The 17,269-nt window shown below is 31.8% G+C and overlaps 3 protein-coding genes across 4 annotated transcripts; 2 read left to right on the top strand and 1 right to left on the bottom strand.

The window, feature by feature from the left end:
* Positions 1-1,462: 1,462 nt before the first annotated feature.
* Positions 1,463-8,007, top strand: LOC113863879 (flavin mononucleotide hydrolase 1, chloroplatic). The gene is made up of 8 exons (XM_027497643.1): positions 1,463-1,886; positions 2,281-2,332; positions 3,129-3,243; positions 3,321-3,391; positions 3,592-3,679; positions 4,109-4,461; positions 7,142-7,411; positions 7,691-8,007. Exons 1-6 carry the CDS (start codon positions 1,581-1,583, stop codon positions 4,230-4,232), a joined length of 756 nt encoding a protein of 251 aa, XP_027353444.1. The 5' UTR covers positions 1,463-1,580; the 3' UTR covers positions 4,233-4,461; positions 7,142-7,411; positions 7,691-8,007.
* On the top strand, positions 6,265-8,326 carry LOC113863880 (monothiol glutaredoxin-S14, chloroplastic). Its single transcript, XM_027497645.1, has 3 exons — positions 6,265-6,596; positions 7,142-7,411; positions 7,691-8,326. Exons 1-3 carry the CDS (start codon positions 6,392-6,394, stop codon positions 7,744-7,746), a joined length of 531 nt encoding a protein of 176 aa, XP_027353446.1. The 5' UTR covers positions 6,265-6,391; the 3' UTR covers positions 7,747-8,326.
* A 714-nt stretch (positions 8,327-9,040) lies between these two features.
* Positions 9,041-15,791, bottom strand: LOC113861123. Of its 2 annotated transcripts, XR_003504117.1 has the most exons (9): positions 14,907-15,790; positions 14,302-14,393; positions 13,473-14,176; positions 12,744-12,814; positions 11,691-11,780; positions 11,382-11,576; positions 10,122-10,284; positions 9,585-10,004; positions 9,041-9,491 (listed from the first exon to the last, which is right to left on the bottom strand). XR_003504117.1 is itself a non-coding variant. In XM_027493742.1 (8 exons), the coding sequence occupies exons 1-8, from the start codon at positions 15,270-15,272 to the stop codon at positions 9,844-9,846; spliced, it is 1,842 nt and encodes a 613-aa protein (XP_027349543.1). In that variant the 5' UTR covers positions 15,273-15,791; the 3' UTR covers positions 9,044-9,843. The 2 variants fall into 2 exon arrangements, 1 of the variants encoding a protein (XP_027349543.1); XM_027493742.1 differs by having other exon boundaries at positions 9,044-10,004; positions 14,907-15,791.
* Between the last annotated feature and the right edge of the window lie 1,478 nt (positions 15,792-17,269).

Raw genomic sequence — 17,269 nt, 5'->3', positions numbered from 1 at the left:
AGGAAAAAATTAGTGGGGCAAATAATGTACTTTTAGGACAACTTATTTTATAATATGTTTTTCAACCATTTCTTTTGGACTTCAATCACTTAGCAACAACAAATCTGATTATCCCACTAAGGGAGTTTGATTATATGAATGATATAATATCATTGAATTTAATAAAAATCAAATTATTAATAACATATTTAGTTTCATGTTAATATACAAGTAAATTCACATCTATTTTAATGTTATTAGTTATAATTTTTGGGTTGAATTTATATTTATAAAGTTTTTAATGCGTTTCTAAATATACATTAAATTAAATTTAGATTGGTGTTAAAATATAATAAATGAACATAAAATTAAACAAAAACTACTATTTTGTGTTTGTAACGTGTATTAGTTTGAATTTAACGTTGTATGAAATACACATTTAGAATATCTATAAGTATGTCTTTAGAATCACATTAAAATATTATTGAAATTATAACTAATAGTGTTAAAATAAACTTCAATTCACACATAAAATTAAACATGCCTTAAAAAATAAATTTAATAAAAAGTATTTATTTATTTTTTACTTGAAAAAAGTTGTAACATAGAGACTATAGTTGCGCTCTTAGAATCCCATGATGAGTGCCCAAGTTAGTTCTATAAGCTACACAGGGTCTTGTAAAAGAGTGGGTCAAGTTGTATAGTTAAAGCAAATAAAAATATTAATAAAATATGAAGATGAAGAGTGTAGGATTTACTTGGTAATTTTTGTGAAGTTATTTAAATAGTAAAAGGTAAATAATTACTGGTGCTTCATAATGAGATTCATTAATGAGTTAAGCAATTTTGATGAATATTATGATTAGAGATATTCAAAGTACAAAGCTCTTCTTGTTAAATTTTAATGTAATTGTATATTTTTATTCGAGTTCAAGAAAATTGATTAAGCTAAAATAATCTCAATCAACTTATCTACATGATGACAGTGATTTAATAATGACTTTTGTCGTTAATATAGTACAGCATAAAATTTAATTTTTCCCATAAATTCTAGGCATAAAGATACCTTTTTCATGGTTACATGGGCTTGCAAATAATTGTTAGATCATTATGCATAAAAAATTTTGCTAGCTTATCATTTACAATATATATATATATATATATATATATATATATATATATTATTGTAACTACTTAATTAACTTATAATGCTTTAAAAAAAAGTCAGCACTTTTGGTCCGCTTCTTCAATAACAATTCAAGAGACAACTAACTACAATTTTTATATATATGCTGCTAAGCAGGTCAAGCCCAAAATTGTAGGGAAGAAAATCAAACAGTGCAAAATTTGACCAAAAGAAAAAAACAAAAAGAAAATTCAATTAAAGCCCAATGATGTGGTGGGGATGTAGTATTGAACCACCACCAGCCATCACAAATATCGAGTATTTTTTAATAGATAGAAAAACAAAATAAGCGGAATTATTATATTAATAAGATATATTGAAATAGGTTATGGTTATGGCCAAAACTAGAGGATATAGAAGAGAAAAAAGAAAGGAAGTTGAAGCAGCATGCAAGGAATTACAGTAAAATAGGAAAATGGTGTCAATGGGAATTGGAGTACCCTCAATCTCTATCTGTTGTTTGTTCCAAGCAATACCAACAAAACATTTGTATCTCAAATTAAGATTGAAACCTTCACTTTCAAGTTCAATCACTAGCATGGCATTCACCAACAATTCCAAGAGAAAGGTTCCCATTCTGCTATTTGATATCATGGATACCCTTGTTCGTGACCCTTTTTACCAAGATGTCCCTGCCTTCTTCGGAATGTCTTTGAAGGAACTCATAGATTGTAAGCACCCCACATCATGGATTGAGTTCGAAAAGGGTTTGATTGATGAGGTAAAAAACTGTTATATTTCACTGCAAATTATGGACCCTTTTTCATGTTTTGTATGAAGTTCAAAACTTTTAAGTCACCAATTACATTAGTGTTTGGATTTTGAATTGAATTGCACATAGGGTATTTTGGGGGGTTTTCAAATCTTTGAACCATTACGTCATATATACTTATTTCACATAATTACGTAGCCTTATATGGTTAAAGGGTCATAACATCTATGTATTTTCACTCACTCTCTCTCTCTCTCTCTCTTTTTTTTTTTTCCTTTTGTTTTTGGTGTTGTATTGCCGTGGTCTTCATTTTGCACTTTCTAGTTTCTTAGAACTTCAATGGTTTGATAATTTTATACTTTCAACAACACTCTTCTTATCATTCTGTCTCATTTTGTTCCAGATGGAGCTAGCAAGAAAATTTTTTAAGGATGGAAGGGATTTTGATTTAGAAGGTTGGTCTAAGATTTTGTTGCTGGATGGAGCTGATAGCTAAGTATTAGTCATGTATGTTGTGGATTAGACAGATCTAACTTTATCATACTCTAGATCAATGATTTAATTTAATACATTAAACATGTCATTTTTTAAGAATTGCAACTTGCATATTTTGAGATTTTAGGTAAAATATCAAACTGATTCAGATGAGTTAGAAATTGGCTATGGTCCTTCCATATGGTCTAGAGTAATGAGAATACTCAACATGTTAGCTTTCATGTGACTCATGCTAAAATTATCTCCTTCTGGAAGTTGTACCAGTTATTGTTTCTCCTAGAATGAGATGGTGATTGAGCAGTTACTCATAGCAGCTTGACATGGGAAGCTAAAAGAATCTTTAAGTGAATTTTGTGTCAATCCAAGAGTTTGTTTCATTTATATGATATATTTCAAGTTATTTCTTGATCGCCTCCCTGAATCTTACAATTTGATACAATTTACAATTCAAAAATTTGCTTGAAGAGAAATTCACGATTTGAATAGTTTTGATAACCTTGGCATGAACGGTTCTAGTGCTAAGTGCCATGAACAAGAGTACAAGACCCCAATCCCGAATGTATATAGTTGTCCTTAACCTCCCTTGTCCTGTATCATGTTACTTTTTCTTTGCTAGTAGGTATCAGTCTATACATCAGGTGTCAAAATTGAAATTCAATAAGAGCAAGTGAGCTGAATGTGTCATTCTTGCGTGCAAAGCCCCTTCTATTTTGATAAAGCTACTAAGTTGCGTGTGTGTTTCTAATTTTCTGGCAGGCCTTAAAACTTGTATGAGAAGTGGATATTCATACATAGAAGGCATTGAACAATTGCTTCTTGCTTTAAAGAAAAACAATTATGAGATGCATGCTTTTACAAACTATCCTGTATGGTAAGACAATTGCTTTTCTACTGTGTTTTTTCCTCTTTTTCTTTTCATGGCATTCTACAGAATATTTTGTATTGTAGGTACCAGTTGATTGAAGGCAAGTTAAAACTATCAAAATATTTATCTTGGACATTTTGTTCGTGTAAACATGGTATAATACATAATCTGGCTTCCATTCATTGGGCTATTCTCTCTTTATGCCTCTTATTATGTTGATCATCACTTGTTATTTGCTATTATATAGATTCTAGTGGGACAAATCAAACTTATGATTCTGCCGGTTCCTAGTTACGCTTTATGTGAGGGTTAAAAGCACACATTCAAACTATCATGATTTACAATGTGTTTCAGGAAAGAGGAAGCCTGATACTGAATTCTACATGGAAGTTCTGAGGCATCTTCAAGTTGATCCAGAAAATTGTATTTTTGTAGATGACAGGTTTGTACACTTTCTATATGCTGTATTTTTAATTAAAATCAAACTGCAATATCACTTATCATTTATCAGTGATACATTCATAACAAGTCTGTATTCATGTGTATGTGCATGTGTGCAGTGGCATCTTGCCACCAAATATCAACATCGTTCTCTGCTTCTTTTCTCAAGAAACAGATATTTGTGATACCTACAGATTATTTCTATTTCCTCCTTGCCACTATCTAGCTTTTTCAATTTAATCTCTGTGAAAATGATTTTTTTTAATGATTCTTGAGAAGGGAGTGGTACTCTTCCAGAATGCCTGTTCTGTGACAAAATAAATGATTTGTGCAAATAAAGTATGAGGTGGATTGGAAGAGTTTAATTTATTTGATTTGACAAAATAAATGATTTATGTTTGCATGTTTTATATTGTTGTTATTGTCTCAGGCAAAAAAATGTGGAGGCAGCAATTGAAGTCGGTATCAGAGGTGTACATTTAAAGAATGTAAATTTGCTGCGTGAAGAACTGTCACTGATGGGGATTGACATTTCAACAGATGAAGATCAATAGCTTGTTTTATGTCTCTTTCCTAACTACACCAATATCTTTTTCCTGATGAAAAGGGATATACTAAACTCATGATTTTGTATTCCATTCATATCTTGCTATTGAACTTTGTTAAAGTGACTTCTGATTTTTTTTTATCTTTACAGTAATCTTCTTAGCTTATGAAGGTGCTTATAGGAGTGAAAAATAGACTCGGTATAAGGTTAGAGACATGGTGCATCACTTCAGAAAGGTGACATGAGTAAATGCTAAAAGCATATTCCGATACACGTTTCTAATCATACTTTTTTATGTGGAAAAATTCATGGAGGATATACAACGTGGCTGTTCAATTCTCCTATTTAGTTGTTTTCTCATGAATTTCATTCAATCATTAAAATTGTGTTACTAGTATTAGATCAATAATTGTCCTTGGTGGCATTTGTGCAGTGGTAAAATTCCTTAAGTTCAGTCTTTTTTTTTTAATATCCTATAAAACATACTTACGAACATGATTAATCACAAAGCAACTTCAAGGTATGTTAAACGAGGAAATTAAGCTTAATCTTTAAAACAAACAAATGACTACATGCAGGAACAATTAGTTAGCATTCATTAATGTTCTTTCTGTGTCTTACACACCACAGACTATTTATGTTCAAGGTTTCCCTCTAGGATTCGGAAATTTTCATTTTTCTTAAAATCATGACACTATCACTATGCGTTGGATTCATCATACCTTATGGAGAGGGGTATAATAGTGTCTTTCCGTCTTTCAATATAACGTGGTGGGGGTAAAAGCCTATTTGTATACTTGTAGTTTCTTTAGAATATTTATAAGAATTCTTCTAGTGCATTTTTAACCGTAAAATCAAACATGCACTTTGTAAACTTCTACTAGAAAGTGGTTTTTCTCTTGTCTCAAAAAGTGTGTATACTTAGTTTTGAAAGGTATATAAAGAGGCACTAAGTCGGGTGGATCCTTGAATAAGCAATACTGAGCTCATACTTCATATAAGTATAGACAAGAAGTTTTTATATACAAAATTTGTGTCTTTATTCAATTATTCTTGAATAAGGGTGAATTTTGGTGCAAACTTACCGAATTAAAAGGTGAAAACTTCTTTAATTGCGTCATCATTAAAAACTTACTTTTATCTTTACAATTTTTTTAAAAATTTTCATAAAATTTAATTGCACTTTTTATTTCTATGCCTGAATGTATATAAAACTTTTGTTTCTCTAATTTTAATTACTTACATTTAATTCTATTTTTTTAAATGTTCAAATTAAGTTATTGACTCTAAAACAAAAGCTTTATTATATTTTATAAATTTTCTTTTCTTTTTTATATAAATCATTAAAATGACATACTTTCATTATATTTTTATTAGTCATTCGATAAAATTTTGGAGGTGAAGAAGGTAATTTGAACATTTAAAAAATTAAAAAAACTAAATATGAGTAATTAAAATTAAAAAGATAAAAAATATAGATATATTGAAGTATAGGAGAAAAAGTGCAATTAAGCCTAATTTTTAAGTTTTCAACTTTTTAAAATTTTAAATTAATTACATTTTTTTAATATTTTAAAATTTCTTCATTCTCTCTGGAAATCTTTGTAATTTATACTCTAAAATTAATTGTTTTGATTTATTTTTTATATTAAATTAAATTTTTAGAATGGTTCAATATTTTAAAATACCCATTCTTAGGAAACACATTCCATTCTTAATTATTTTTAGAAAGTAAATTTTAAATTCTTTAAAATTGATGGACATATCTTTTTATATAATATTAAATATTTTTCTGTTTTAATATATACTTAAAAATAAACATAAGTATACATATTTTTTAATCTAAATTTCCATTTTAAAAATTTTTACTTAAATTTAAGAATATCTATGCACCAAATACTGGATGATGATGATTAATTTGCTATTTCATTTGAGTATCTTAGCTTCGACAAAAGTAGAATGATAGTTCTTAGCGAAATTTTTGTGTGAAAGGAGTAACATACTCTATTTAAAATAAATGTGATAATGCCTTGACCATATTTTGAGAAGAAATAAATAAATAGTATAACACTTCTTCAACGAGACAAAGATCGAATAGGGTAGCAGTCGAAGAGAAGAGTAAGATATTTGGAGGAAAGTGTGGTGGTTGGTGTTTGGAAGCAAAGCATGTCGTGGTGTTACAGCGTTAAGTCGTTGCCGTTGCAGTTGCAGTTGCAGCCAAGAACAGCATCATCGTTCCATTCCCACGTTGTTGGAGTAACAACCTTAACACTGTCTCTGCCACCTCTTTCTCTGACCCACAAACTTCACTCTCACTCCCACCTCCATCCCAAATCCAAACGCTCTTCCACAACCATTCGTTGCTCCTCTGGTACTTCTACCCCTCTTTCCTTTCATGGGTTTCCATTTAAACACATTAAAGTTTCAATCTTTGCGGTTTCCACATGAATTGCAAACTTCAGCTTTTCATAATTTACGCCAACCCCTTTTAGTGAATAGCTTCAAATCTTCAAGTCAATTGAATTTTCACTAGTCATAACTACATTGGTAAAAGGAAAGAATGTTTGGTAGATACCCCTAGAGAGAGATATTGGAATAGGAGAGAGAGAAGTCAGAGATATGACGGCTAGACAGTGTGATGTAGCAAGAAGAGAAAGATGAGGGTCTCAAATAGGTGTTGGTATTGAGCAAGTTTGAATTCAAACGGTGTTTGTTGGAGCAAGATTGAATTCACGTTTGAATGGACATGGACATACCTTCATGGGTTTTTCAACGTGTTTCCAAATACACTAAAGTGTCGTGATTATATGTACCCTTTGTAATAATGATGATATAATATTGTGTGTATCCTATATCTTTTTGTTTTTTCAAATTTCAGTGGCAAAAATTGTTACTTTTGGTTTTGGTTTGTTTCAGCGTTGACTCCTCAATTGAAGTCTACCTTGGATAAAGTTATTGCTTCCAATAAAGTAGTTCTGTTTATGAAGGGAACTAAAGACTTTCCGCAGTGTGGATTCTCAAACACGGTGGTGCAAATATTGAAGTCTCTTAATGTGCCTTTTGAAACGATAAATGTGCTCGAAAATGACATGTTGCGCCAAGGACTGAAGGAGTACTCCAGTTGGCCTACATTTCCTCAACTTTACATAGAAGGAGAGTTTTTTGGTGGCTGTGATATCACTGTTGGTATGTCACTCACTCAGCTTTCTGGTTTTAGTGCATTATTTTGCCTCAATCATTGTTTTCTACAATAATGATCTCATATCAATGTTGCCCTGGTCTTATTGGCATCTTATTTTTCTAATGCTTAATAATTTGGTTTGCTTCACTGGTGGAATAATGACTTAAACATGACCAACAGGGACATATCAGGGATAAATCTAATAACTGATTTCGTCACATTATTACTATCACTTGATTTCTAGAAAATACTTGCCTTCCTCTCACTTTTTTGTGTGGCTACAGAGGCATATCAGAACGGACAATTGCAGGAGCTGTTGGAGAAGGCAATGTGCTCCTGAAACCCTGTTGTTCACGAGCAAATTGAAAGTACTAGTAGACTTTCCAAGTTTGTAATCTTTGCAAGGTCATACTGTGGCTTGGTGATCATGGATAAAATAAATTGTCTGATATATTTGCCTATTACAATTACTGAAATACAAACATCCTGGTATTTGAGTATAAAAAAGATAAGTCATTTAACGAAATCTTGTTAAATAGACTATTGTGGTACTAATTTTGCTACTTTAAACTTTGTTCAATTAATTTTGTTCTAGCTTTTGTGAAACTGTCACGTTGCTGCTACCTTTTCATCTGTTTGATAAGGGATTGGCTTATTCATGAGCAAGATTGTGCCTGTGCTGTTAGATATTTGATGTATAAAATCCAATGCAATACAAATAAATTTGTGAAGCTTAATGTACTGCATGAAGGGAAGTTTGTGGGGCATAATTCTAGACATGTCATTAATAAAAAAGAGCATACCTTGTAATTATGACTATGGAGTTAGCACTCATAATAGCATAACGATAGTTTGAAAAGATTATCTATGAGAAAAACATTACCTGTAATAATACACTATTCAAGTAATGGCATGTTGATTCATTATCCTTGCAGTTGATTTTGTTTCTTGTCGATACAGATGGTTATCAAGTTGGTTTATGAAGCAAAAGAAAAAATTGCCTTTCATTTTTTATTTTGTTTAAATTTCACATGTTCAATTTCTTCAAATATGAGTCTGTTTATCTTGGTTTTAAAGTTTATACAAGAGAGTTAATGGCCTCATAATCAAGTGTCTGTTCAAGGTGGGGGATTTTATTTCCTTACTCCCTTTTTCCCCATTATTCAACTATTTTTTATTGACACATTTATCTTATTTTTTATACAGACAACACTTACTTTTTTATTTTGTAGCCATGAAACTTTTTTGGTTTAGAAAAATTAATGTAACAATAGTTTTTTATAGTTATTTATCATTCTTGATGCCATCTCAAGATGTGAAAGTTGTCAATTTTTTAGGTAGTTATGGGTCATGCTCACACTGATTGGCTGATAAATCTCTCTCTCTCTCTTTCTCTCTCTCTCTGCTTCTTCACGTATTTACTGACTTGAGCTAAATCGACCATTTGTAACGAGCTAACTCAGTACACTAATTTCTTATTCTTTTAAAACATTAGAATAATTAAATATCTTTTAATTACTTACTAATTATTGCTAGTTCAATTCTATTAATTTAATAACTTTCTGATTTTATTTTTAATTATTGTTAGAAAAATCAGCTTGTCAATTCAATTTTATTTTGTTTTTTAAATCCATAGTAAACCAGTCATCTTCCATAAATAATTTCATCCATTATTTACAAGGTAACAGTACAAAACTCAAGTCTTCATCCCAATAATAGCCACGAAGGAATTGACATCTGAATTTAGAAGTCAATGCTGACAACTTCAGGAATATTTGGAAAAAAAACACCCCCACCTAAGCCTCCATCACATCGAAATAAATAACGTTATTATCACTCAAATGTAATTTTGAATCTTTGATGGCCCCTACACAGCTGTGTGTATCCGTTCCAACCCTACAAAGGGAACATTCTCTTTGGATGCCATTATCTCTACTAAAAATTTAGAAGTTACTCTGCATATCATAACATACAAAATTCTCAAAATAAAGAATAAAAAGTGACAATTATGATACATTGTTAAGGCCTCTTCATTCACATTAATAATGCCCGCAAGAACAAGTTCATTGAATCATTGCCACCACCCTGTGCACAAAACAAAACACTAGCTATACAAGGTTTCATGAAAAAAAGGGAAAATCAATTACACAAGAACATGAAAAGAATAACAGATGATACCAAAATCACTTTCTCACACGTGGGGGTCATCATACTTTGTCCACACTAGGAAGCTTCGAATATCTGGCCGCGTGCTAAGGTTTCTCCGCGCAGGATATTCTTGCTTTCATTTTGCAAAGATTGTGCAATCAATAGGTCCCTTTGGTCAGTTTTCAATCAAGAATCAACTTTCATTGTAGAACATCCATGCTTGCAAAAATCATGGATCAATCTGAACAACGCACACAGATAAAAACTCCTGTTCGCAAAGATACCTCTGCTAAGTTTCCTTGTTTTTCACTGAAGAATGCCTAGATGAGGAAGAATGGAGCATAGACTGTGCAGTTAATAATTTTTCCCTTAGCATGGCATTATACTCGTACAAATTTTTGAGATTCCTCTGAATGTCGGAAATGTCCATTTCAGAACTACCCTTGAATTCTGCATTGCATTTGCATACAAGTTTAATGTATGAGAGGTAAGAAAAGGCACCAACAATTTTCAAAACTTAGAAAATAAAAAATTAGTAAGCTGGTATGACCTCAAAATAATTTGTACCTAGTAAAGGTGGAGGAGGAATGAAGTTATCATCAATAACAGAAGATTCTTGAGGTTGAGACTGAGGGGAATCTTTGCATGAACCAACATTCTGCTGCTTCGTCATATTTTCAGAATGCAGTTTGATATCATTTGTGGATCCTAGTGGCTTGCAGCTCAATGACTGGAAGACAAGACATTGAAAGATGAAAATTAAAAATAATGATTATGTAATTTATGTTCACCCATTTTGTTAATGGAAAAACAAGCTACAAGCCAACCAAGTTAACTACATAGCTTAAACTACATACAGAGGACATGCGACATGAGAGTTTGTCATGAGATGAGAGAAACATATTTTGACAGTTGGATACTGGTGAAAACAGTATTACAGTCTGAAACTAGACCATCATTTATGTGACTTATTTTAACTAGTCATGTGACTCATGTAGCTTTTCAAAAGGCTAATATTGATTATTAAAATCCAATGGGAAATATTTGCTCTCCTTGTCTCTCATAGTAAGCACTCCTAACATATGATACGTTCCCTACATAACATAAATATATTACATATGACACAACCAGTATTGCACTTTAGCCACTAAAGTCCTCAGGAGTAAGTGCAAATAGAGAGACAGAAGAGGATCATAATCTCTTAGTGTAACATGTCGAAAGAACAAAAAGAAGGTAGTACCACTAATATTTACAAGATATCAAGAAAATGGGCTACCTTCAAGCCCCCAAAGACCTAGCTGGTTCCCATAATTTATTGTGGACATATTGCCAGCAGTTATTTATGGCAACTAATTACTTTGGCAGCCAACTCAGAGGTCAATCAAGATGTAATATTTTTGGCATGTAAAATCATTTGATTAGCCAACATATGTTCTAAAAGGAAGGTAGGAAGATTATATTGATTTACCAAATGGAAAGCCAAAAAGGTGCAGCAGAGTCATCATCGTCATACAAAGAATTTAGTAACAAGCATTAGATTACTTTAAATTGACAGAAATAATCATGGTCACCTAAACCCTAAACTCTTAAGAATAGTACTACTACTAATAATAAATGCACTACTTTCAGCTTGAAGTGAGGAAACAGGAAAAATACAATGCAGATAACTTGATCACATCTACAATTTGAACTTTCGCACACTCGTCAATGACATCAGACTTCCCAAATGCAGGTATCATCAATAATGTGCAATATCAAACCAGAAAAAAGAATCCAACTTGGTAATCAAACTGCACTCTAGAAGAATGTGCAATGCAACAGCTTTACCTTGTTGGCAGGTAAGCTGGGTTTCTTGTACAAATTTATGGAATCTGTTCTGCTTTTCTGCCTTAGTCTAGGTGATGAACCACTACCACGAATTGAATGCAACATAAGCCCTCCACAATCTGGTTTCGTTGTAGTGCTATTAAAACTGTCATCTATGCTAGGGCAGTCATAGGTGTACTTTACATATTTCCTCAACTGATTGTAAGAGAAAATATCAGCAATATAACCTAACAATTAAGGATAAAATTGAGCAAAAGGAAATTAATGTGAAATATACAAGATGTTTAAACAAGTGAACAAATAAATTACCTTGTCCCAATGCTCTTGAGCTTTACGCCGATTTCTAATTCTCCGCAAAATGCTATCTTCATTTCTGAGCTTCTTTATCCTATATTCACACTAGAATTCAATAGAAGGTTAGGACAATATGGAATATAATCATGAAAAGGCTATGAATTAATCAGACTATGAGCAATTAAAATCCATAATGATCAAATATCTATGATGCATTGTTAGACAAATACAGAACGTGCTGAGTCTCACGAGAAAATAATAATGTGAATCATACATTGCAAACTACAAGAAAGGGAATTCAGTAGAAGACAAAAGAATAACTCTGGTCTCTAATTAGGATATACACGCATCTCTTATCCTAGCAAATAGGCAGGCACACTCTTAGGTTATCAAATCGCAATTCAAATCATGAATTGCCGAACTAATTTTAGAATAAATCATACTCGTATCAAATCATAAGATTCAAAGACACGTATCAGTGATATAATCAAATAAGATGCATATAAAGTGAGTTGACTGTGCAAAGCCTTTTTTTAAAAGGCAACTAAACTATTGAATTATGGGGTTTTGGCTGTAGAGGGTGCGCTTAGTGGTGCTCCTCCAATTCCTTTTCATTCAATAATCTAAGCTTATTTTCCATTTCTTTTATAAGAATTGGTGAAAGAAAAGAAGACCGAAAGAGAAAAAAATCATGTGACTCATGGGTGATATGGAATCACATCAATTCAAAGCTGTTTGCAATTCAACCAGTGATATAAATTACTGTCTTGCTGAAACACATTGGATTCTGCAATTCTAACAACCATAAACACCAATGAATTAGAAATCATAAGCAGTGATACATGTCAACAACTGCTGCTGATAAAGCATAAGTTGCACCAACGGGTAGTTTCTAAGGCTGACGTTGTGCAGTTGAATATAATCCCATGTCACATCCTACCTCTACAACATAAAAGGATCAAGTCCTATAGGAGAATCTCATCTTAACCTAAACCACTGTACAGCATAAAGTTTGAAGTATGAAGAAATCATAACTGAATAACATCAAGAAAGGAATAAGTAATATACCTGTATCAACAGGTAGAAAAAAATGCCGATGCTAATGCAATACAAGCCGCCAAGATCTGCAAGGAAGCTCACTGCACATGAAAACAGAAAAAGATGAAATTATCAATAGCGTGAAGCAACAATGGATATTAATGCAGAAAGGTTATTGAGGAAACGATATTGTTGGTTTAAGATCCCACATCAGCTGGGTATATAATCAAAGCACATCTTATAATGACTTGGACCAAATTAGGCTCCAATCCATTATCAATTCTAGTAGATAGCAATATGCTTAATTCATGACAGTTTTTTTAACAGCAATGCAGTATCTTTCAAATGAAAACTAATGATTCCACGGATTAACTTAACTACTGCCAAATGATTTAGTCTGTTTAATCTACTAATTTTGATTAGGCCTAAATCAGTACAAAATATAGAGCTTATTAGTTTGACAAGTAAGCAGTTTAACAATTCAGATTGTAGATATAAGTTATTTCCATTTTAGAAAATGAGATATAGAATGAAGGAATTAGAGACTCAATATTGAATGGTTGAACTTGATGGTGAAGAAGCTGATAGTATCTAGTACAAGAATGAACAAAGTAAAGACTACAGATGAGAAAAATTCAATGAGAACTGCAGTGAGAAAAAGAAAGGAAGTCAAGAACTACTAACTAAATTAGTAATACCACTTACAAGAATAATTGCGACAGAATGCTTGCACATACAAGAAGTACAAGAGATACTTACCAGGACCCAGAATACTCTCTTTATCGATTTCCACAATATAATCAGAGAGAAAATTGATATACAATGTGGTGTTGACCAGTCCATCAGCAGAATTTTCAAGTGATGCTCGAAGCTGATTTGTATCACGAGAAACTGATCCAGGGAGGAACTCATGAAATAAAGGCTGTATGAGCTTTAGATCATGCAAATTATGGTATATTCGAGGGAACAAATTGAATTTCAAAACATTTGATCGCTTCCCTCTGAATGTAACTGGCCTATCATCAAACTCAAAAGCACTTCCATTCTTTAGCGTTCCACTGACAAAACTCTTGTGTTTCCTAGCAATATCCATTGCAGTAAGGTTGAACTCAAAACCAACAGCAGTAGCAGGATTATTGGGGAGATCAACAAACTGCCATGAAATGTACATCTGATCATGGATGAGCTTGCAGTTTATACATTTGAGTGCTATGGTTGGCCCCTTGCTTGAGTTGTGACAAGAGTAATTTCCTAAAGCCGACAGAGGAACAACTCTTTCATCAATAAAGCCAGGATTCCCAGCGACTAAATTACCTAGATTACGTAGATTTGCACAGCTCAAACTAGATACAGTTGTTATATTGAACTCCATGTCATTGACAAAAGAGGCCAATTCTGGTCCATTCGTTGCTCTTACATTATGAACCTCAATTGATCTCTTTGATATGATCTGGTACAACAACCTGATGGAAGGTTGAATAAAATGATGATTCATGACAAAGAGAAATAGAGGGATAATTAGGCATAAATAACAGCTTTTCACTAAGATATCCAGACAACATGGTGAAATAAGGCATTAGAGACTCACGCAGCAAATAAACCAATAAACAGTATCCAACTTGCCATGGAGAAAGCTCCACCAAGTTCTGTTTTGCGTTTGGTAACTACTTTCTGATCTTCCTGCACAAAGATAGAAAAGCATTTTCATACACACAGCTAACCACAACATGTCTATTGTTTCATTTGCCTTTGATGAGTATAATAAAATGACTTGAAAATGATAATAGCTTATAGCACTAAACAACAGATGACTACAAGAGCATGCATATATGGTAATGCTGATTCAGGAACAGCCACAAGAACCAAAGGTGAATCTAACCAAATTCCAACCATAGCAAACTGTTACCATAACATGCAATCATGCATAATTAAGGACGAATTCAGGCAAGGCAAAGCCCTCAACTTTCTTTATCCATTATTCCCATCGTGACACCGATCAAAATTATTAATTACCAAACAAAACAACCATAACATAAAAATCCTACCTTATATATATATATATATATATATATATATATATATACACACCAAAAAATGTTTTTTTTTTTTTTATTGTGGATGAGGTTGAATTGTGATTTGCGAAGCTGAACCGCCATCATGATTCATGAAATCAAAGAACAAAACAAAACTAACCAGCCAGTGTCTGGTGGCAAAGCAAATATCCAATCTACTGATCCACCACCTAATGTTGAACCAAACATTGCGGCCATCACCAAGGTTCATGAACCTGAGGAAGAAGCAAAAGAGAAGCCAAGAGAGAAGCATAAAAAGGGTAGCTTCCAAGAACACAGCCTGTGACTGCGTGAACTTCTTGATGGTGTCAAAGGCGAAGAGTGTCTCAGGGAAGCTCAAAGCATAGTAGTCAACGCCTGAGTCGGTGGTGATGGTGGAGTTGCCATCAAAGAGGGTGCATTTGTTTGTCACGTGGTCGAGCACGTGACCGGGTGAACACGCGCACATAGTGCCGTTGTAGGTGATGGAATTCAAAGGACACGCCATTAGAGTTTCAAAATTTGAGATCTGTTTTATTTACCCTTTGCTGAGATGAGCTATTTGAGAGTGACCCTTTTGGAAAAAAAGGCAAAAAGAGTTTAACTTTAAACTGAGTTTGGCCTTTGGAAGACAAGACATGAAAAGGAGTGGATCATGTTTTGGTGGCTTGGTTGAAACGCTTAAATCACAACGTGGACAAGCCAGAACAGAACAGAACAGAACAGAACAGAACCAACCCGTAGAATGTCTTTTGGTGTGTGTTTGTTTCTTCGCGATTAAGCAGTGGAGATGGTATATGTGTGCTGAGAGAAAAGAACACAAGAGAGAAGAAAAGAATTGAATAGTTGAGTGGTTTGCTTTTTGGCTGGGTTTTGTAATCTGTTTTTGTTTTTGTTTTCGTTATGAGTGTGTGTTTCGTATTCGTTTGTGCTCTCTTTTTCTTTTACAACGGAGACACACACTAGTTGTTTACTTGTTCTCGAACACACGTCTTCTTTCGACTAAATTTTGGAATATCATATTACACGGTTTTTCAACTTGTGTTTAAGTATTTATACTAAAAATTAATACATAACATTTTTATTAAAAATTATAATATTTAATATTATTAATATTTTTTAATTTTTTAATAAAATTTATTATATATAAATTTTTACTATGTATTCTAATTTTTTTTGTTATATTCTCTAAATAATTTTTACTATTTTATAAAAAAAATTAAATTAAATAATATATATTACTTATTTTTAAATATGAAAAAAATTAATAATTAAAAATGTAGAAATATAGAATTATTTAAAATAAAAAAACCGCATACTATTACATTTTACATATTTTTTGGGTGGATATATTCTACCCATTTATTAGCGGCCGTGTGCTACGGTTGAAATAAAATCTAATAATGTATAATACGACAAGAATTGCAGTCAGATTAGAATAAATATTAAATAAAATATAAATTAAAAGAAATAAGGATAAAGATATCATATATAAAAATTTAATTTAAATATTTCTTTTCATATTGATTTTTTGTTTATCGCTGCCAGATAAAATGAATTTAAAATATGTACTTATAAGTTTTGAATTATCGAGTTCTAATTTATTAACTCGCTCATTCGGATGTTAATGACTTAATGTATTATTCACAATTCACATCAATAATGTGCCTAATTTTTCAATTTCATCCCCTTGAGTGTTATTAAATGGAACTGTGACCTTGCCTATTTTAAATAATTGTAAATTTTCTTCCCTTTTATATTTATAAGTTTTTAATTATTAAATAGGAAAAGTATTAAATATTTTTTTATATTTGAAAATAATAAATATGTGGACCTTTTATTCAATATATACTTTATTAAATAATAAATAAATTATTAAAAAAATTATAATCCTTTTTGTTGCCGCGTCTGCGCATTGCTTTCCAAGCTAAACGGAATAAATCCCTCCAACCTCAGATCTAACCAATTGAGACACGCTTTTCTTAACGTCTTCTCTTCATTCCACTCGATTCTTTCTTCTTCTTTTTTCTTTCTTTGGTCATGCATCAAAAGGCCCACAAAGCGTGACTTGCATGAGGCATATACATCAAAAGGCCCACAAAACTCTAGAAAATGATTTTTTATACTATTTTGAACTATTCTATTTTGGGATAATAAATGAGTCAAATACAACGAAGATAGGGAAAAAAAAAAGAACCATAAAAAATGAGTTTTAAAAATTAAGATTATTCAAAAACCTATTCAAATAATTCTAAGCTTTTAAATTGATTAAAAACAAAAAAATAAAATAAAATAATATATATATATATATTGTTTATGAAATTTTGATCAATTTTCAAATCTAATATACTAAATTTATATTAATCTTCGTACTGTATCATTACACAAACACTAACTGATAATTTTTTAATGTATTGGATTTAGAAAAAATTGAGATTATTTTGATTTATTATTCATAATTTAGACTAATTTTAATTTTTTTTATGAATATTTTTGTTTTTATGT

This window comes from Abrus precatorius, unplaced genomic scaffold, assembly GCF_003935025.1.
Source record: "Abrus precatorius isolate BTA unplaced genomic scaffold, Abrus_2018 Scaffold3, whole genome shotgun sequence".
Classification (NCBI taxonomy): Eukaryota; Viridiplantae; Streptophyta; class Magnoliopsida; order Fabales; family Fabaceae; genus Abrus; species Abrus precatorius.
Note: the sequence above shows the minus strand (reverse complement) of the source record. Positions and strands in the feature narration are given on the sequence as shown.

What these genes read in the sequence shown, in the direction of transcription:
- LOC113863879 (XM_027497643.1), top strand. Translation starts at nt 1,581, where the DNA reads ATGGTGTCAATGGGAATTGGAGTACCCTCAATCTCTATCTGTTGTTTG. An exon ending in AAAAGGGTTTGATTGATGAG is followed by an intron (nt 1,887 to 2,280) that starts GTAAAAAACTGT and finishes ATTTTGTTCCAG; the next exon opens with ATGGAGCTAGCAAGAAAATT. An exon ending in TTTACAAACTATCCTGTATG is followed by an intron (nt 3,244 to 3,320) that starts GTAAGACAATTG and finishes TTTGTATTGTAG; the next exon opens with GTACCAGTTGATTGAAGGCA.
- LOC113863880 (XM_027497645.1), top strand. Translation starts at nt 6,392, where the DNA reads ATGTCGTGGTGTTACAGCGTTAAGTCGTTGCCGTTGCAGTTGCAGTTG. An exon ending in AACCATTCGTTGCTCCTCTG is followed by an intron (nt 6,597 to 7,141) that starts GTACTTCTACCC and finishes GGTTTGTTTCAG; the next exon opens with CGTTGACTCCTCAATTGAAG. An exon ending in TGGCTGTGATATCACTGTTG is followed by an intron (nt 7,412 to 7,690) that starts GTATGTCACTCA and finishes GTGTGGCTACAG; the next exon opens with AGGCATATCAGAACGGACAA.
- LOC113861123 (XM_027493742.1), bottom strand. Translation starts at nt 15,272, where the DNA reads ATGGCGTGTCCTTTGAATTCCATCACCTACAACGGCACTATGTGCGCG. An exon ending in TTTTCTACCTGTTGATACAG is followed by an intron (nt 11,781 to 12,743) that starts GTATATTACTTA and finishes ATTGAATTCTAG; the next exon opens with TGTGAATATAGGATAAAGAA. An exon ending in CCAGCTTACCTGCCAACAAG is followed by an intron (nt 10,285 to 11,381) that starts GTAAAGCTGTTG and finishes CTTGTCTTCCAG; the next exon opens with TCATTGAGCTGCAAGCCACT.